The sequence below is a fragment of the Amphibalanus amphitrite genome, unplaced genomic scaffold, assembly GCF_019059575.1.
Source record: "Amphibalanus amphitrite isolate SeventyFive unplaced genomic scaffold, NRLGWU_Aamphi_draft 000205F_arrow, whole genome shotgun sequence".
Lineage (NCBI taxonomy): Eukaryota > Metazoa > Arthropoda > Thecostraca > Balanomorpha > Balanidae > Amphibalanus > Amphibalanus amphitrite.
In genome coordinates this window covers 590,390-611,304 of record NW_024881700.1, presented here as the reverse complement: position 1 = coordinate 611,304, position 20,915 = coordinate 590,390, and the positions used below count along the sequence as shown (strand labels likewise).

At 60.0% G+C, this 20,915-nt stretch overlaps 1 protein-coding gene across 19 annotated transcripts in view; it reads left to right on the top strand.

The window, feature by feature from the left end:
- Positions 1–20,915, top strand: part of LOC122385013 (rho guanine nucleotide exchange factor 11-like) — a 146,743-nt gene that overhangs the window by 125,013 nt on the left and 815 nt on the right. For 17 of the 19 annotated variants that reach the window (XM_043372943.1, XM_043372936.1, XM_043372940.1 and 14 more), the window contains 10 exons: positions 376–693; positions 1,579–1,686; positions 1,889–2,114; positions 3,209–3,296; positions 15,851–16,131; positions 17,038–17,190; positions 19,028–19,201; positions 19,664–19,914; positions 20,186–20,450; positions 20,797–20,876. In XM_043372943.1, the coding sequence (XP_043228878.1) occupies positions 376–693; positions 1,579–1,686; positions 1,889–2,114; positions 3,209–3,296; positions 15,851–16,131; positions 17,038–17,190; positions 19,028–19,201; positions 19,664–19,914; positions 20,186–20,450; positions 20,797–20,876 (1,944 nt within the window). The remainder of the gene's footprint in view (positions 1–375; positions 694–1,578; positions 1,687–1,888; positions 2,115–3,208; positions 3,297–15,850; positions 16,132–17,037; positions 17,191–19,027; positions 19,202–19,663; positions 19,915–20,185; positions 20,451–20,796; positions 20,877–20,915) is intronic. The other 2 variants (XM_043372932.1, XM_043372931.1) reach the window with 1 other exon arrangement.

Sequence of the window (20,915 nt, the reverse complement as noted above, 5' to 3'; positions counted from 1 at the left end):
CCCCACCGGGACTGTGTGGGCCTACTGAGCCTCTCGGAAAGTTTGTTCTCCCTGCGCTGAATCCCGTCTTTTAGTCGTTAATATCGTCAAGCTGATATATTCTGACAGTATGCTATAGAACCTAGCTTCCCTTTGTTCACGCCGTCCATCTCTTATCGTTTCCACTCTGTCCAATCACACTCTATCGTCTCTGATATTGAACTCGTTTGTCAGTATCGCCCGGTCATTCGTGTCCTTTGGCGGTCTGATACCCGTTACACGCCGTATGGTTACCGGGAACTGGTGAGGAAAATCGCCCACGGGCGCCAGGCCTGGCCCCGCCCCGGGCCGTCTCTACCCGGCCTTGACTGACCTCTGTCCATCTTCCCTCTTCAGTTCGAAGGCGAACAGGGCGAGAGCTTCAAGACAGCAGCGGCCGCCTTCTGCCGGTGTCAGTCGATCGCGCTGGAGAAGCTGAAAACCCTCCAGAAGCGCGACCAGCGGCTGGCGGCGTTCCTGGCGGAGGCAGAGAGCGATCCGGTCTGCCGACGACTGCAGCTTAAGGACATCCTGCCGACGGCCATGCAGCGGCTGACCAAGTATCCGCTGCTGCTGACCAACCTGGCCAAGTACACCGTGAGAGGCTCCGAGGACCACGCGCTCGTACTGCGCTGCTGTGAGAAGAGCAAGGCCATCCTGGAGCATGTCAACAAGGTGAGAGCGCGCAACAGGCAAGGGATGGGAGAGGGGTGAAGAAAGATGGGAGGCTGGGTGGGTGACGTAGCGGGATATTGGTGGGAGGAAAGCGATCTGTCAGGAGTGAGCCGGAGAGTGAACTTACATGAATGAACTTAGCTTAGTTATATCTAACTGGCCTAATTTTTCATGCGCACAGGTGTTGGTTTGAGTAGATCAGTGCTATATAAGGTGGGTTTGGCATTGATAATCATTATATGAGCGCCAGAGCAGCTGTCTCACTTCGTTGAACAGCATGGGGCGACCGGAATTTCCATGGTAACTAACATCACGGCGACTTACCACGCCGATTAAGGAAACTTTCCAAATGCAGCGACGGCCAATTTGACAAATAGAAACGCCTTGAAAAGTGAGTGTGCCTGTATGAATCACGGCCCAGTTTTCCTCCGTCCACGGTACGACTATATGAACGTCCTTTGAAAAGTTCGCGCCTGGCCAGTCGCGGCGACAATTACCGACATGGAATATGCATGGCGAGGGTCTGGCAAGGAACCGGTTGTCGGCTCGGTTGTCGCCTGGACGGCCATGTGGCTGGGCTGGTTTTGGGTGCCGCTGTCGTGAGGACGGTGGTGGGCAGTGTGTCGGCAATCGGCCCAGTTCTGTAGTCGATCGTGGTGGCTACTGCATCTGTCGGGCTAAGATGGGCTGGCGAAGGCGGGTGGGTTTACCAGACTTAGCAAGCTGGTGTGTGGTGATATTTTTTTTTAACAAAATGGTGATCTTATCGGTCTGGATTGTTGCAATGATTGTGTTATTTCTGTATGTGATGTCTTTTGTTAGTGGACCCCTGTTGACGTGTGGTGACCTCCAATATCATCTGGTGACCTCTTTTCTCCGCCCCAGGTCAAGGGTGAGACGGAGCGGCACGAGCGGCTAGTCGAGATCCAGAACAAGCTGGAACAGAACGGCTTCAGCCGCGTCGACAACCCCATCGTCAACGAGTTCAACGGCGTGAGTAGACGAAGGAAATCGCTGCTTGGAGTAGTCCTGGGACACTCAAACGTCCTTGCCGATGTGTGCATGTGTGCATTCAGATCGCGTTTCTGAATAGCGCTTCGCTGGGTCCTGTATCTAGTCTGTTACTGTGCCCACCTAGACTGCACAGTGCACACAGAGATGTGTGTGACGTGACTGGAACTCTGTCCTGCCACAGAGGCTGGACCTCACCAAGTACCGGATGGTACACGAGGGGCCTGTTATGTGGAAGTTCAGTAACAAGGGCAAGCACGTGGAGCTGCACATGATCCTGCTGGAGGAGTTTATCGTGCTACTGCAGAAACAGGACGACAAATACGTGCTCAAATTCCACACCGTGACCGGGCGGGAGATCAGTCCCATCGTCAAAAACGAGAACATCCTCGTACGACCAATGGCCACAGGTGAGAATAGGACGGGACTGGGAGAAGGTGGAGAGAACTAGCAGTCAGTGGTACGTGTCAGTTGACCAGTCCCTGTTCGTGTTATGGTTTATGATTGCTCCATCTTCAGTTCTCCGTCATTTGTTTGTATGGCGCGTGTTTGTATGTGGATGCTGTCATTGTCCGCAAATGTGTGTACGGTGTACCCCGTGGCATGCCGTCACTGGCCCCGGCCACTGCCAACGGAGCGTGCTAGGAGACTCGCCACCCGGGCTGGACGGTGGACGAGAATCCCCAACGGTATTACTGCGTAGCTGGACTGGCGCTCTTTCATAACAAATCAACTTGTTACAATGGGATTTCCAAGTTTGTGCTTTACTCTGGTAATCACCTCTTTCCACATCCTATGGTATTGTCATGGGGTCGTGCGGGGCGCATTTCGGTGGCCGGCTGACCTGACAGCCCCCATACGCACTGTACCCGGCCGACCTGACAGCCCCCACACGCGCCCGGTCCGGTGGCAGTGCATGAGTAATGGTGTCTGTGTCGCTGGCGGCTGTCCCTAGTACTTCGTTCGCGGTCGCTCCCACCGGGAGGCGTCAGGCTTCTCTCGAGAGGGCCGTTTGTCACCTGACCGAAGGACGGACTGTGTCGTGGTGTATAGCTAATGGGGAAGGCGGGTAGGCGGGATGGTGCCGGGTTGGACCTGGGATAGGAGAAACGCGGTTACGGTGCGTGTGTATTTGAATGAATGTGATAGGTAACTATCTGTTGCGAGTGTTAAACGGATATTTTTTCTTCTTTTCGATGTGCCTGTCATGCTAAGTCTGACCCTCTCTTTGAGTTATCGTCTCTGTAGATGTATTTATGTTTCGGTTTTGAAGAATTATCAGTTGCGTGTTACTTCCATATATTATTAACACCTTGAGTCATTCAGTTTGTTCGTTAGCTAATGGTTTGTCTATCATCGATAGGCTGTCAGTATTCGTCATCTCCCCTCTGTCATTGTTTATCCCATCGCTCTGACTACCTCGTCCGTCGCAGCCTCCCCCACACGAGAGCATCTCCACCCCTCCCAGTTCTCCGCTGACACCCCTCTCCCTCGTCTGTTACAGAGAAACGCGCCTTCTTCATCCTCCATAATCTGAACGTGGGTCCTCAGATCTACGAACTACTGTTCGCCAGCTCCAGCGAGCGAGACCAGTAAGTACGAGCGCCCCCTGTGGCCGCCAGTGACCCCTCGCGACCCGCCAGGGAACGCTGGCGGCCTTGGGGAGGCAGCATGCCAGACTGGGGTGACGGGGTAGCTGTAAGGTGAAAGGTCGTAGCCAAACAAGATCTGTGTCGTCTTGAGCGCAAGAATGCTGGTTGGAAGGGTAGGTGACGGCTGACGCCGTTTTGGGTTTCTCTTAGAATGGGCTCCAATGGTTCTTTGTTATCTATTCAGTGGAAGGATTTCGGCGCCTCGGTCGCACCTGGAGTGTGAACACAATTGGGCTTGTGTAGTTTCCCGAACTCCTCTCGGCCGGTGGGCTCACCGGGCATACCCAGAAGTCGTTGGGTTTCTGATGACCGCTTCACTCTCCACTTGGATAGCGCCGGCCGGCCCGTAACGACACGTGAACGGCAGGATAACGGCGTGATAACGGGTAACGTCGCGTGAGACCTGGTCACAGTCTCTCGGTTGTTCTGTGTCTCGACCCAGTATCTCTAGATGGACAATGGAATCAGTCGTCAGTAGAGCCTGATAACTCGAGGCTGGATCGTGGCAGAGTGACCCGTCCAGTACAGAGTGGTGATGGAGCCCTTTCCTCTCTGCCTGTGTGGGGTGCCCGTGCTGTGAGTAGTGGGATGACTTCGTGGAAATCGTGTTGGGCAACCCCGCTGCAGCGCTTCAGAAATTGTATGATATAAATTTCGTTAGGTATTGAAGAGCTCCCAAGCGCCCCGTCTCTTCAAAAGCAGGGTCCGCGATTAATGACGCGCTGTTGGGTTTTATTAGGGCCGGCTGAATGGAGTGCAGTGAGTGGTGTAACACTGGCCGGGCGGATCGCTGCCCCGCGGGCGGACGGTATATGCCGGTCACGGCGTGTGTCAGGCGCCCCGATATTGGTGATCGTGTGGGCTGATGGCCACGCGGCGCCGCTGCTCCTTATTCGGCGCGGTGCGCGGCCAAAGGTCATCGGGAGACGATCGCGGCGAGGTGAGGCAACCGGCGACGATTGCGACGAGCGCAGAGATGCCGCGCATGGACCACACAGGGAGACGCTCTGGCCTTCTCAGAGGCCCAGGTGTGGCTGGGCAGAGCGGTGGTTTCAGTTCAAACCGCAGTGTCTAAAATTGTCTGCGGTTTGATCATCAAGGCTGTTGCTCCAGTTCCTGCCCGCTGTAATGTGCGGTGCCTGTTGACCCTTTAACCCCGCACCGCAATAGCTGGTGCGAGGCGCCGCGCCGCGGATGGGTGTTTCGTCTTCCGGCCTGACGTGGCCTGGAAACTCGACGATAACAAATCAATGCCCTGTTGAGCCGGCGGCCATCAATTAGGCGCAATTTGTTCCGGCGCTCGCGGTGGGACGTCGGTCGGGTCAGGTCGGTCGGAGGGGCGCGGCCCCGACTTACCGCATAACGAACCCCGACCTCCGGCTTGTCAGGGGAGGTCGGCCCGGCTCTCTCTCTCTCTCTCTCTCTCTCTCTCTCTCTCTCTCTCTCTCTCTCTCTCTCTCTCTCTCTCTCTCTCTCTCTCTCTCTCTCTCTCTCTCTCTCTCTCTCTCTCTCTCTCTCTCTCTCTCTCTCTCTCTCTCTCTCTCTCCCCGACCTGCGTTTACCGCCTGTTTTTGTCGGCTCCCGGGCGCCACTGTCTGTTTCTTGCTCGTCTGATTCGTGTGCGCTGCTGCCGCTCCCCTGCGTGTCGTGGCCTTGTTTGTCTGGGTCAGTTAGACCCCCCGTGCCACACCTTGTCCAGCCGGACACGCAGCTGCATGCTGAGGTATCGGGAGTGGGCTATTGCAGAGGAGCGACCTACATCAGCCGTACGCCGAGTTTTTGGTTCATTTGTGAAGGTCTACCCATAACTTCCCTTGTCCTGAGGTTTATGCGCGTCACTCTGAAATGCCAGGCATATTTTAGCGTTGCATACTTAAGCGGATACCTGAACATCACTCGTTTTGTTCTACACATGTCCTGGTACCGCCCGGACAATACACATGCATGAGCGGCCGGTCGGCCTCTGGAGCTCCTGGCGTCTGTCCCCAGTAGGTCAGCGGCGCACTGCGCTGCGGAGGGGCACCGGTGGTGTCCGCAGTCGCCCCAGCGGCGCCGCCGCCGCCTGGACGCGTTCCATCGCCTTCACCCCGGCGCCGCCATCCGATGACGTCGCCGGGACGACTGACGCGGCCGTCAGCGCTGATGGGCGCGTCACTCGGCCTCTCCCAGGAATAGTCGGCGGGGCTGCGACTGGCGGCGGACCGACGCCGGGTGGCGACTGAGCGGTGAGATGGGTTCGCTGAAGGGCCGCCGCTGATGTCACTGGAGGCTGGCGAGGAGGGTGGGCCGGCGCCGGCGGACGGACGGCCTGGGTGGCAGCGCCGAGCGCCGGCGAAATGGCCTCACCGGCCATGTGATTGGTGGCGGCACGTCAGCACGAGCGGCCCGCAGCGCCGCTGGTGCGGTCGTCTCTGGTCGACGGAGGCGCGCGTGAAAACAAACAGGCGCACCTCCCGCTTATTTGATTGGCGGCTTTAGGAGTCGGCGCGCGGCCGGCCGCGACGTCACGCCTGTTTGGCTTGGCGCGCGCTGGCCGGCCCGCGGGAAACGGGCGTGATTCGGTGGCAGTTCCAGCGACTGTGACCTGCCGCTAACGGCGGCACACCGGAGGTCGGCAGTGGTGACCTTGCAGCGACAGCCCGGCCCCGGTGGCCCTCCATCCGGGCCTGCCAAGCGCTGCCGCAGTAGTCTGAAGACAGGTCAAGTAGTCGACGCGTGCCAGTTTCGCCGCGGTGCTGAGGATGCCCGGCGGCGAGGCCGTGCGATGGGAACGGAACCTCGCCGGCCGTGTCGACTAGCGGACCGCACAATGAGCCATCTGTATGAGCGGCGGCCGCCGAACAGCGGCGCCGTGACGACCGAGAGAGGGGAGGAGAGCGCCGCCGTCCGCCGCCGGCTGGTTTCACCACCGCGTGCAATCAGTGGCCCTATTGGAGAGGGCCGGCGCAGTGCCGCCGGAGGCGCTCCATTGTCGGCAGCGCTCGTCATGCGCGGCACGTGATGACAGGCCCCTCACCCGGACCGGCCGACGAGGACCCGTGTTAGATGTGGGTCGTTGTCGGGCCGGTCAGGGACAGGTGGCTGGAGGTAGCCGCGGTAGAACGCCAGCTTCTCGATGGTATCAGAGCGGCCAGCAGCGGCGGCAGCAGGTCCGCTGTGTCCGACCCGCTCAGTAACCCGTACCGAACACCTGACTCGGCACCCAGTGCGCTGCTGATTAATGACGGCATGCTGCCTTGGATGACCGGTGCGGCGCAGATGTCGCCAGAAGCTGCGCCAATCTGTCATGGGCGTCGCTGAATAGCAAGTGACAGCGGCGCGCTGGCGGGCAATCTAACACGGCCGGGCCTTTCCAGGAGTGGGCCGGTCATCAGCGTCCATCGTCGCGCACCTGAGTGACACACGCGGGCGGCCGGCGGCCTGGCACCGCCGCGCAGCCACGATAGGAGCGGGGTCGGCGCGGCGGCCCGAGTTTCCGGCTCCGGTCCGTGAGTGACGTGTGTGTTGGCAGGCCGTCAATGAAGTGGCGTCCGGCCGACACGGCGGCTTCGTACCAACATCGCCCGGCCAGGCGTGCGGACCGCTCTTCTGTCGGCACCGGCCGGCCAAATATAGCGGTCGGCAGGGCCGTGCGGTGCACCTTATGCCATCAGTCATTCAGCGCGCGGTAATACAGATGTCTCCGAGCCGGCGGCGAGAGGCGACCCGAACGCTGCCATCTGGCGCCGCCGTCGGCCGAGGCGTATTCCGCGCCGATGCTGGTGCCGATATGCAGACTGGGTCGGGTGGTGAGTCGGAGGCAGCCCGACTGGTGGAGCGCGGCGCCTCAACGCGGACGGCAGAGTGGTGGAGCGGCTCGAACGGGACCCGGTGAACCCGACACGGTGACCTCTGACCTGTCACACCTCACGGATGCCCTGTCGGCCCGGGATATGACCTGTCACGCCTGACGCGACGGGGTACCGTGCCGACACACTAATGATTAAGAAGGAGCTCGCCCGGTGAATCCACAACGGTGCCTAGCTGGCGCCACGGCCGTACTACTTAATCACACGTTACAAAGCGATAAATGAAAATAGCAAAGTGTTGGCAGATTGATGATGATTGATAAAGCAAATTAGAGAAGAGGGTTGTCGGACGTTAAATGCTTTACCAAAGTCGTTACCTAACCTTCCGGATTCGGGAACGATCGTGATATTGCATTATGATTTCACCGTGATGAATGCCCGGCATCAATTTTTCATCGCCCTCCATTGCAATTTCCGCATTTGTGAGCGCCAGAGTCTGGTCTTGGCAGGGCTCCGATGTGATTCCGCTGGCGGTGGCTGCGACTCGGTGTGATACTGGCCAGACGCGCGGCCCGGACAAACAGCGCTTCTGTTCACAGTTGTCCCGGAGCTACTGCGCCGAGTGACACCGGCCGCACCGCCCGCAGACACCACAAAAAACGGCACGTCGCGGGGAGTGCGTCCCGCCGCCGCCTGTGTCAGAGTGTGTCGGTGTTTGCGGGGGCGCAACTGTTTGTGGTGCACCGGTGGGGAGGGGAGAGTTCGGAGTGCAAACAGTCAGATGACCTGGAGATGCCAACTCGGTCATGAATCACAGGTCGCGTCGGTCGCAAACGACCCTCCTGAGTCAGCGGCTCGGGTCACAGGGGCGGTGTTGAGCGGCGGACGACTTCCGACGGCCGGCTGCTAATGTGCTGGCGCACGGTGGCGGCGCCACGTCCGCCTGAGCGATGCTGCTGGCAGTGGGACACAACGTCCCAGTCAACCCGCCTGCACCGGACAAAGGCCTGAGCGATCACCGACGGGCGCCGACGGACGCGGCCATTTCTCGGGAGCCCTCCGGGTGCGCTGCTCTGCCGGCCGTCCGTCGGTACCCCGTCCTGTCCGCTGCAGCTGCAGGAATGTGCCGACGAGGCCCTCAGCTCATCGGTCGCCGTCGTCAAGCGGCCGCCTGACGTGTCGGTATTTCGCCGAGCTAATATCCGACGCCGATAGACGACCTCGTAAAAGATCGGCCGGGTGATGAAGGCCGATCGAGCCGCCGGGCGGATGGTATGTTAGACGTATGAAGGGAGCGGAATGCTGAGAGAATATTGCAACGCTCAGCCGCCTTCAGTGAACAGGGTTACTTCAGTACGGGTCAATAGGAACGCGTGACGGGAAGTGCGAGCGACCACTCGAAACGCGCGGTTCGGTCCGAGGCCGGCACACGTCACTGGCTCGGCCGGTGGTCATTCGTGCCTCGCGGCGTCACGGCACATTGTCTGCTCGTGACCACCGCTGGTGCCCGCGTGTGGGCCGCTGGAACCGGGAAGGCCCCGGCTGCACCTGTCGCAGCTTACAGCGGCGATTGTGACACACTGGCGCCGAGGTGCGCCGCCACTGCCGCCGGCTGGTCGCCAGCTGGCCGGGGCTCCTAGCGTAGGCCGGATGAAGCCAGCGCCGCTGCCGAGCCGAGCTGGCGAACTGGGCCGTAGGACCGCCTCTGCTCTGCCAGCGCCGTGCCTCGCTGAACGGAGAGCAGCGACGTGATTGTTTGGGGAACACAGGCTAATGGATTGCCGGCTGGCTCGGGAATTGGGTTTGGTTATTCATGAGCTGGTGCGCGGTCGCCTCTGCCGCCCGGGAGCGTCTGCGGTCGATCAGGGACGGCCGGCCGGTGCTGCAGTGCACCGTCCGCTGTCCGGTCCCGTGACAGAGGGACCGTTGGATGGATGGACGATCTGACAGGCGGCGCGTGACCGACCTGACCGTTGCTCTGCAGTGTGCCTCTCGCGGCGGTAGCAGGACCCAGGTGTGACAGACTGGACCGGCGCGCCCGGCCCGTGACCCTGCCAGCCCGGTCCGGTGGTTTGTGTAGTCGTCAGCTCCAGCAGCGACTGTGTACGCCACCCCACCGACCCGAACCGCCGTGCCCCTGTGCCGCGCCGGCCGGCCGGTCGGGTCAGCCCGGCAGGCGGCCGGCGGCGGCGGCAGCGGCGGCCGCCAGTGCGCCGCGGACGGTCGGGCTGGCAGGACGTGCGCGCTGCCCTGCGCTGAGCTGAACAGTGACGTGACGTGGTGACGTGACGTGAGGTGGCCGTTCGTGTTGTGTCGAGCGGTGCGTGTCGCGCTCGGCGGCGGTCGTGACGGCCGCTGGAGACAATGAACCTGACCATGTTCGGTCTGGGCGAGCCGCGCCGCTCCTCTCTGACTCTGGAGAAGGTGGCGTTCGAGCGGCGCGGCAGCTTCGCCGACCGGCTGTCCGCTGAGGCAGCTGCCCACCGCCGCGGCAGTACGGAAATGCTGGACAGACTGCGGGACGCCCGCCTCAAACTGTTCGACAAGGAGCGCTTCAAAGACCGGCGGGGTAGTCTAAGTCAGGAGCGGCTGGACCAGCGGCCGCCGGCCGGACGCGCCGCCGGCCTCAAACTCGAGGAGTCCGGCACGAGAACGCTCGATCGCGACAAAACGGACCGCCGGAGTCTGCGACCCGAGATAGCGCGGAAACTGGAGGATGAGAAGACACGCACGCTGGACCGCGACAAAACGGGACGGCGTGTGAAGGTGGAGCGACGCGGCAGCATCGTCACCAGGTCGGTATTGGAGTCGTGATAGAGCGCGGTCGATCTGAAAATTGTTCGCAACCAGCTCTGTATTAAAGAGTGAGGCGCGGCATATCCCGTTGTTAACCCACCATGGCTCGGATGGCACACTCGCTTCATTATGGCGAAGGCCCCGGTAACTGAAGAACATGTTTCCTGTGGTTTCTATGCTGCAGGCAACTTGAAACTCGCTCAATGTCTCGGTATCCTTTGGTGCTTGGAAACCCAACCACTTTACCCCGCAGCAGCTCGGGGCGCTTGTGTAACTTGCAAGGTCGTCACGCCGAGCCGCGGGCGTGTGCTCGGTGCGTGTCGGGTGTGCGTTCGCCGCCGGCCGCGGTCAAGGTGTGGTAACCGCCGCCGCTCCGTATAAGGTGTTGGGCCCGTGCTGGGACCAGGTGCCGCCCTGAGGGCCGGGGCGGGGCGCCGGCGGCCGTCAGGCCAGCTGTCAGACCGCCCTCCGTCAGCGGCTGTGGCCGCGCCGGACGGCCGGATAGGCCCGTCACGGCAGGCACTCCATCCGGTCACCGCTTCTGGGGAAGTTCCCACCGCGCCTCGGTCGGGTCACTTCCGTATCGTGATCGCGCTTCGCTGGAAATGGCGCTTTTCCGTGTTTTGTGAGAGGCTTTGTGGAGTGCCGGCCTGCCTGTCCTTGATGAAGCTTTGCCTTGACTAGGGTGTCTTTAGTTTTTGCCTACTGGGTGGATCTTGACTCACGAGTGGAAGAAATCCTCACGGCAATCCTCACGGAAGAAATCCTCACGGCAATCCTGATTAACTCGACAGACGTCAGAAGCCAATGCCTTCCCGGGGCTTAGTGAGCCGAGCGCTAGTTACTTATCTCCCTAACAACTGTACTGGGCGGTGTGCTGAAGGTCTTCCTGTCGGGACAAGGCCGCCCTGTCCTACCTATCGCCCTCACGCCCCGCCCCGATCTCCATGTCATAACTGATCTGTCTCCATCCTCTCTGGTCTAGTGGGTGGCCAGGCGCGGCCGCACCCTGCGCTGAATACTCATTGCTCAGAGGTAGCCGGACGGGCGGGTGGTACTGGATGACACAATCACCGTGCTATCCACACGCACGCCAACGGTCACGGTGACACCTGGTGACTGCTCGGGGCACCGCCACTGTCACCGGGCGGTGATTCAGCCGTGCACGGTAACCGTTCCTGGGGACCTGTGCACGCTCACGATCACTGTTCGGCCAGCGTGACCCGCACGGTGCACGGCCGGTGCCGAGGTAATCGCTGAGCAGCTACGGTTCGAGAACGGCTGGACGTGCCCGGTACGGTCAGCCCAGCTCTGAAATGTCACGGAATGGCAAGGGAAGAAAATGTTCTGCTAGACGCGTGGCTGCCTTGGCTCACCGCACTCGTTCCTGTTCCGACTCGGCATAGCTGTGGCTGCGTTTTCTCGGTCGGTCCTGTCTGTCCGGACCCAACCCGTCCGGTCCAGTCCGTTTCTCCCGACCCAGTCCCGTGTGTGTCTGTCTCCTCGTTCCTTTCCATTCCTCTCTCGGTTTCGGTCCGTTTCGCCACGCCCGGTATGACCGGTCTCTCTCGGATCTCAGACCATCACTCAAACTAGGGCCGACTGGGCCGATCTTGGGTACACTCCATCGCTTCTCCTAGCCCACCCGCTGATTACGTCCCGTCCCTGGATCGTTAGCCCACCTGGGTAAGGTGTTCTGAACGGCGCGCGGGACCCTATAGCGACTGCCGCTCTCTGTGAGCTGCCGACCTCCTGTGCGCCGCTCTGACGAATCGACTGACTCCGTGTTCGTGCGTCGCGAGCGCTGGGCCGTGAATGGAGCGTGGTGAAGCGTGAACGGAGTCGGTCTTGCTCTCCAGAATCGGTAGAGCCCGGCGAGACCGTCAGCGTGCCTGCTGAGCCCTGGCGGAGCGGCGGTACTGGTTGAGATGGTGTAACGGCAGTGAGAGCGCTGTCGCGTGCCGTCTGGTGCGCTGTTTTAGGAGATGTAATGGATTTCTGGTTATGACGGGGCGTGGCTAATTGGCCTACAAAGGGCGACAGGTGTGCATTTTAATTGAGTTGAGATTTTATCGGTGGCTTTCAAGAACGAATTTCGCAAGATTGTGGGCTGTTTGAAGTGGTCGTTTGGGTGATAAGAGACGCAATAGATTCATAGGTGGGCGGGTAACTATCGGTGGCCGCCGAGAGTGTTCGCGTCTCGGTTCGTGCGCCGCTGGTAGGCGTTCATGGGACTCGTGTTCGGGTTCCCCTAGTCGTGTAGGCGTTACGATCCGACCAAGATCGGCCTCTGCGGGCCGGACCGGTCCGCCCGCGCGGACGGGCGGCGCCCGGTCCCCGTAGGGGCTGATGACGGTGACGTAAGACTGACTCTCGATGCCGTGATGTTCCCGTGTCAGTGAAGCTTTGTTCCTGTGCCGGTGAGGCTTTGTTCCGATGTCCGTCGGACGGATTTGGTCGGTGAAATCCCGCGGCCCGGTCGGCGGTCCGTCTGTCTTCGGCTCGGCGTCGTCAGTTTATCGGAGGGCGGCCCGATAAACAGGGCTGCTCTGCCGATAACTCTGCAACGAGCCGCCGCCGTCCGCGGCTGACTCAGCGGCCCCCAGGGTGCGCCGAACGCCCCCTCTCTACCGTGACCGGCGCTATTTTCGGTCGGCGCTCACGGAGTTTACGTTTCTAGTGGCCGATTCGGGCTGCTGCCCCGGTGGCGGCCTTTTGTTCTGAGCGCTGACGTCCGGCCGCCGGCTGAGCTCGCAGTTCACATCACAGCTGCACCGCCGCCGGCGCCGCTCTCCGGTTGGCAAAGAGCTGCTGCGTCTGACGTCATTCTCGACCGACCAGGAACGCTCACTCCCATTGAACACTGCGAGCCAGCTATTTCAATTGAAGGCTGCGCCGAGCGGCTATTCTGTTACGAAACAAGCTCGGCCCGGCTGTTAAATGGCTCAGCCGAGCGGGTTATTTTTGGGTACCATTGTGAGTACCTGGGAGCAGCTGTAGGCGTCGGCTCGGGGGAGATTACTGCCTACAAGGCTCCCTGTGATCCTATCAGGGGCTCATAGCCCGCCTGATCACAGGCTCATATCTATGTTCATATCTATGGTGTACAGAGGTCTGTGCTCGACCCAGTCACAGCCTCATATCCTGGTTGCTGGTTCATATCCCGCCCGGTCAGTCGCCGCTGCCGATCGAGCGGGTTGTCGATATCGACTCTGGGCGGCCGCCGGACGACGACGGTGAAGGCCACTAAACGCCGTCACAGAAGGACAGGATTGTTGGTCGATTGCTAGCCTTTCGTCCGTCATTACTTGGACGGTGCAGTGGGAACTGGGACGACAGATCACTGGGGAGCTGAGGGTTCCACACTGCGGCGGCCGAGGCTGGCTCGGTGCGACCCGGTGGGTGGTTGAGAGGTGGGTGTGCCGCTCTCCATACGGGGATGGCCGCCCACGGTTCTGCGGGGAGCGGCACGGGGGCTGAGCTGTGTTCTGAGAGGTGGGAGCGGGTCCGTGCTATAGGGCAAGTACCGGTCAGGAGAGCCTTTCAAGCCTTTTAAGCCTCTCACACAGCCAAGGTTACCTGATGGAGTTCGGATATAGACGGCCAATGTTACCTGATGAAAATCCGATACCGCCCGTCCGTCGGTCCGTCTCGGCGGCACGAGTCGCTCGTTACCGGTTCACATTACCAAATATCAGCCGGGATCATGGGCGGAGATGGGCGGAGATCTCCCATCGACTGACACGGACGGCTTAGCGCCTTTCCCGCTCCGTCCTTCAGTGTGTGACGGAGAAGCCGCGGCTTGGCTCGAGCTCTGCAGGCAGTGACTGGCCGCTGACGGCGTCACCGAGGCGCTGGCCGCCGGCCGGTGACCATTCAGATGGTAATGCGGACGGCTGCAGCGGCCACTCCTCGGTGACCGGTGCCGGCGTGTGGCCGCCGCCGCCGGCTCCGCCCCGCCGCCCTGCCGGTGATCGCCCCCGGCACTGACCCAGATGGAGCGCAGCTACGGCCGCCGCCGCTGCCAAACCCGGCTAATGGCGCATAAAACCGGCGATATGTGTCCGTTCTCACGGCCGGCGCCCGCTCCAGGGGCAGATCGTGCTGTTGGTATACCGCCCGAGGGATCGCTCAATCTAACGCCCCAGGGACCTCCCTGACCGACCGACCAATGTAGCGCCCGAGGGACCGCTCGAACGCCCGAAACACCTCCTGACCGACGGACAGCTTCCCGGAGACCGGGGGCTCCCGAGGGATCGGTCAGTCTGCTCGAGCTGGCTGATTATTTGATGTGGGCTGTTTCTATACCACGCTGCCTGTCCGTACTGAAGTACGTTGAGCTCTCGCCTCTCTCAAAGATGCTCTCAAGGCTGTTCTGCTGCCGCAGGGAGGCGAAGCTCCGAATGGCCCGCTCTTTTTATTCCTTCACAGTGATTCGGATGTTCCTGTCATGGTAATTGATGGCCGCGGATTCAGACACTTATGACCGGCTGTTAGTGGCTATCCTGAGGCGTTACGACAACTGGCACACAGTCTGTTCTCATCACGCCTCTCGGTTCGCACCGCTGACATCACTATGTCACGGAAGTGAAGCGCACAGTTTTCTAGTCAAAGTTGAGCCGTCGACACGATGTGGGACATATAAGACACAAGATAAGATGGTACCGGAGATTGAGAAGCCGATGATCACGGTCAGTTTGATGGGAGCGGTGAGATGCCGCGACGGCGTCACTGGGTCGCGGCACGTGCGCTAATGTGTGCCGAATGGTGAACTTTGCATCTGGACGCGCGCCGGGCCCGAAATAGCGGCCGCTGGCCAAATGCTGGCTCTCGGTATAAATAGCCGGTGGAGGCCGACTCTCGGGCGACGCTAAGGGCGACTCGGCGCCCAGATAGGCCTGATTATGAGCCGTGCGGCGTGGACGGCGTCGCGCTCGACGCGGGCAGCGCGGCAGCGGCCGTCGCGGAAGGTGAATGAGAGAGTGAGGTGCACGGTGCCGCCCGGCCGGCCGGTCTGTGGTGTGTGAGAGGGACGGCGGTTGTCCTATCTGCCCTTTGCCGGGTCGGTGTATTGCTCTGGGTCGGTGTGTCGGTGAAGAGTGACTAAGTGAGGCAGAGGTCGAGCGTGGGCAGAAGATGGTCGTCAGGTAGTGCGGCGGTGGCATGGAGCGCTCCCAGCCCTCCTACCTGGATACGTTCCGGGCTGTGGCCGGCGAGCTTCAGAGCCAGGCGTCCAGGTGGGCTAGACTCACCGATCACGGTTTGACACACTGACTGCAGTCTAGGCTGTTGGTACTTGGTTCGACACATAACACCGACACGGCTTGTCGGCACTGTCTCTGGGCAGCAAAGAGCTCGGTTGGGCTTTGGTGTAGCTTGGAGAGACTGGGGTGGGCCTGGGTGGGCCTCAAGGGTGCGGTCCCTTCAGCTGATCCATGCCTGTTTATTTGCATCGTGTGATGGGCTTGAAGTATTAGTGGAAATTGACGATCAGCAGTGATTGTTCGCTAACGAGCTTTACTTGGTAGATGTTCGCCTGCAAGGCCTACTGGGTAGATGTTCGCCTGTCTTACTAGGTAGATGACGGATTGGTGATGTTCCCGGGTCATTCTAGGTTACCATATCGGGAAAGATCACAGAAACTTTATTCAAGAGATAAGGAAAATCACTGTGTTTGTGGAACTCATGATTCCTGGTATGGTGGGATGCAATTTTCCTTGTATAATGTAATGTTAAATGTATTATTTACCGTCGTATCATTTTATTGAGCCGTCGCTCTTGCAACCAAGCAGAATACAAGGCCGTCCCGCACCTACTGTTGCAATGGCAACAGCACTGCTGTTTTTCCCGTTTGTGACGTTGATCCTACTGCCGTGTCTGACTCCGTCGTGTCTCCCCTTGTGTCGCCAGGTGGTACCGGCTCATCAAGGAGGCAGCCGACTCGTACCAGGGCCGAGACGGCAAGGGCCACAAACGCACCGAGTCGGCACACACCCTCCTCCAGGCTCAGGACTCGAGCGAGGCGGCGCCGACGCCCGCGCCCGCCGCCGCCGACGAGCCGGCCGACAGCGCAGCGGCGCCCGCCGGCGCAGAGGCGGCCCTCTCGCCCGGAGCCACTTCCCCGCCGGACGCGTCTCCGGCGGCGTCCCCGACGGCCCCACGCAGCCAGCTGACGGCCAAGGCGGCGGCAGGTGAGACAGCACGACATCCGGGGCCGCCGCGAGATGCATGGTGTGGAGCGCGGAGAAGACAGGAAACCGCGGCTGTTTGGGGCAGAGCTAGTGCACGAGTGGTCGGGGTTGCGGACTGAGATCGGGGTCGGATTGGGGACTGAGATTTGGGTCGGCGGCGCGGGCAGCGTGCCGCTGTTGTGTGCTCACGGCGGGGGTCGTGTTACCTCACACTGTGAATGCGGGTCGGGCGCGCGGCACTGCGGGAAATGTGGACGAGGTGCACCGCCGCGGCGCCGGCCGGCCATGAGTCACCCAGATGGAGCTGTTGTCGCTCCATCGCCCCGCTCTCTCGTCCACCCATTCATCCTGGAACTCCCGCCCGCCCGTGACCTCATCCCATACCGCTCCTTGCTGGCCAGTGACAGTTCACCTTCCGTCTGGAGTGTTGCTTTCATCTCTCTCGCCTCCCGACTGGCCCCGTCCCGTAAACAGCCGTATACAAGGTGCGCCCATTGCGCTCCCCCGGCTCAGATCACCATAGGCAGAGAGCGGGCAGTGACAGTGTAGAGGGTAGAGGATTGTGTGGGCCGCACTGGTTATGGTGTTGCACTGTATGCACGTGCTGAGGCACAGTGGGCCGCCGCAAACACTGCTGGCAAAATTATATTGGTCTATCAATTTATGTATATCTTGCTTTAATAGCAGATAAGCTTGAGCTTAAACTTTGACAACGAAACTGACATCAGCTGAAGACTATCGGCTGCCAATAAGCTCATGAGCTACCGTATCGTACCATCCGCTCATGAGACATAAGGTAGTTGAAGGCCCAGTCGGCAGTGTAGTGTGCGGCGGCCCGGCCTTTACCCCGTACCGGTGAGGGGCACATTTGGACCACGGGGGCTGACCGAGCCGGCATCCTCGCAGCCGCCGACGGCGCCGCCTCGCCCGGCGAGAAGCGGCGCATGCAGCGGGTCGAGATGCTCAAGATCGCCGAGTGCACGCAGCTGATCGACCCGGCCGAGGTGGTGGTCTCACAGGGCGTGGTGCTCTCGGCCGAGCCCGTCCTCACGCCCATAGGTGGGTCATCCGCACCGCTCCGCATACTGGGATAGTATTCACTGCATGGAGACACTGGGGGAGTGCACGCAGGGTTGATGGGTGCTGGGGTAGTTAGCTTAGCTCGGGATTGTATTGTAAAGATATCGTAGTGTGTTCTGATGATTGCTGTATTGGGTACTGTATGACCGTTGTGCTCCGTGGTCCGTCTTTTGTGACCTACTGTCGAGTACATGAATCAAATTGTGTCCTGTCCACTTCGTCCGTCCTCAATGTCCGGCCTTGTGCCTTTTTTTTGCCGTCTGTCCTCTGCGGCCTGCTGAGTCTGTAGAGTGACCTGGCCCGTGTCTGCGAGGTGGTCTAGCCGCCGGGTCAATCGCCATAGGAATGCCGGCCGTTAATTGACATGTGTAGTCCGCTGACGGCTCTGTAAATGGCCTCTCCCTCCGCGCCGTAACTAATGGCGCATTACGAAACGCCTGGACTCTGCCGCAGCCGGTTCGGGGTGCGGCGTCAGATGAATTGACCTCTCCTCAGCCTTCTGACCGGGTCGTTACTCATCCCCGCTGTCCGGCTAACAACCGGCCACTAAATTAGCAATCAATCGGTGATAACGGCAGACAATCGCCGGCCGACGTGGTGCGGTCCATCTCTGCATGGAGAGCTGTGGTCCGGCTCAGTCTGGGTCGCCGGAGAGCCTGGTATGGGCTGTGGACTCTGTGGCCCGGCTGGCTTTCACTGTGAGTTAACGTTGTCGGCAGCGGATGACGGTTGTGCCAACCTCTATCCTCAGGTGTTGTCATGTCCTCTCCATTATCTAACCCTCCCCTCTAGTGGACTAGTCACCAGTCAGTTGTCAATCTAGCCTCGAAATCAACGCCCACAACTCAACGACAACCCGCCGATATCCCGCCTGTACAGCTAGGCTTACACCATCGTCAGCGCCTGCCTCCCGATAGGCGACTATCGCGATCGTAGATTAAACGTTTCCCAACTCCGATCAACTCGATAAATTGGAGCACATTTTGTTCAGCCGCCTCTGAATTGATCGTTCTTGATCGGATCCCGATTAGAAATATTGATTTCGTCATTCCTGAAAGGTAATTCATCTGGCTTATGTATGAGTCTGGTGGAATTGATAGCCAGCGGGTGGTATTTATCTCACGGGGTGGAATTTTTGCCGGTTTGGGTTGGCGTTAGCTTTGTATAGCTGGAGATAACAGCAAATCAGCAAATACGCAATGATATATGGCGTACCCTTTGTCAATTTTATTACGCTCACTTCATCGTGTTGTGATATTAGCATCAATCATTGTGGTGGATGACGGGAGTTTCCATCACCTCAGCCGGCCATGACCGGTTCTTCTCCATCCCCTGGCGGCGCATGAAAGACGCCTTCGACGCCCCCTCGTGCGTCGTTCGATGACGGTCACTTTCGTGATGAGTCACACTCGAACGTGCGCTGAACTAAGCGGCGCGGCTAGCACGGCTCCTCAGCGGGTTGTCGCGCGTTTGCCCCAGTCTTCATTTCTCTGTCTATGTGAGGTTGCATTTGATGTCCAGCTGTCTAGCATCTGACCATTGTCCTGTCCAGTATGTGTCCTGTCATCCATGGTTTCGGTGCTTCTGTGGCTGTTTCTCAGCAGATTTATCAAGACCAGTATCGGCAATCGATTTATTCACCGTCTGTAAACAAAAGCCGAGAATTTTTGAGCTGTGGAGAACCATTTAGCACACTGGTCACACTCACTGCAGTTGTGCCCAGGTCGTGCTGTCCATCTGTTTCCCAGCCCCTGGCTGTCTGTCTACCCCGCACCAAGTCCCTCTCTAACTGTGTGTCCTCCGTCACGTCCCTCAGAGCGGCTGCGGCGGAAGGACGAACAGGTGCGTCAGACACTGGCAGAGAAACAGCAGCTGGTGGCCGACATCCTGCAGATCCCGCGCGACGACTTTGCGCACATCGCCGAGCTGGCCGCCGAGTCGGGGGGCGAGAAGGACGCCAGGGAGCTCATACTGAACTCTATACTGAGCGGTGAGTTGCGCACACGAGAAGGGGACGGGTTTTGTCGTGATACGCGTGGTACAGAGCGACGCATGTCGTGCGTCCAAAGCCAAGATCACGGCGGTTGTCTTTGGGTGGGATGTCTGAACAGGTCTGGTCTTGGCTTCTGAGTGTCCTTAAGTCGCCGTTCGGCGCTTCAGGTCTTTGTAGATGCACTCCGATTGCGTAAGCAGTGGTCATGAATGTCTCGTAAATATCGGTTTTATGCCGGAGTGCTCTCAGATCTGGCGAGGGAGACTGCCCACGTTTGGTTATCAGCAATGGTATGTGTCTGTAATGCGATCTGCTGCATTAGTCATGAAACGGGCTCCGCTCGCTAAGTGCAGGGATGCGTCGTGTAGGTGGATTTCTGTAAGTCGTGCGTGTGCGGCCGTCATGTTCAACTCCGGCTGTCATGTTGAACTCACTGACTGGACATCTGTCGTCTTTCAGTGGACCGCAACATGTCCATCATCAACGAGACGCTGAAGGTCACTGAGGGTGACATTGTCAGCAGCACGTGCACCCCCGGCCCGCCCGAGTCACCGGGCGCGTCAGCAGCGGCGTCGGCGCCGGCGGAGGGCGGCGGCCCGCGGCGACCGGTCAGTCCTCGGCCGCGGCGCACTGACCGCAGTCGAATGGCGGCCATCCACCAGCTGCTGCAGGTCAACAGCCAACTGAGCGCCACGCTCACCACGCTACTGGTGAGTGACGAGGGCTGAGAGTCGGGCAGATGGGTGAAACGCCCGGCTGTACATTTTCACGTAGCTCATTACATTTGTTTGCTCATTTTCCTCGCTCTTACAATGTTTCCGTTCTCGTTCTCCCTCCTCACTTCTGTTTCTCTCTTTTGCCTACTTATCAATGGCGTTTGGGATTTGAATGATTAACTTACCTTCTTCGCATACCAGACACTGTCTCAGCGAGCCACGGTGACCCTTTTCTGACCTCCCCCCCCCCCCCCCCCCCCTCCAGGGCGTAATGACCGAGCGTGACGAGGAGCGCGAGCGGATGCGGAAGGAGCTGCGCTACTCGCACGAGCGTATCCACCAGCTGCACCGTGAGTCGGCCGGCGGCGGCGCGCTGGCGGCCTCCCCGCCGGCGGCGGCGCCGGCGCCTCTCGCCGCGCCCGAGCACGACTCCAGCCGGCCGCACAGCTTCGTCTCCGTGGCGAGCTCGTCGGACGCGGGCGCGGCCGGCGGCGGCGGGCCGGCCGAGCACGCCGAGACAGACGAAGAGAGTGAGTAAACGGGTGGAAAGAGGGGACTAATTGGTGGAGTATGGCTCGCGGCTGTCGAGAGTGATAAACCAGGTGGCCAAACAAATGACCACTGGCATTAATTAGATAGATGCCTGGATGGTTTTCGTCTAGGTTTTATGTTTTTAATTGATGATCTCAATGGCATTGTGATAACTACCGTGACGAATGCAAAGCTCCTCGCTCATTGTCGGAATAGCTGAAGTGTTCAGCTGATATGAACCGTGGTTTCCGCCCCCTCTCCCTGTATGGACATCGCCCGTGCCCCTTGCCTCCTGTGTGAACTGAGCTCACCTCTAACACCGCGCCTGTCTGTGTGTTCCGGCAGGCTCGCGATCCCGGCCCGACACGGGCTCCCAGGAGAGCGGCGGCCCCGCGTCCGACACCCTGGAGGAGTCCACTCACGAGGTACCTGTCACCTAGTGTCGCCTGTGGCGCCAGTGAGAC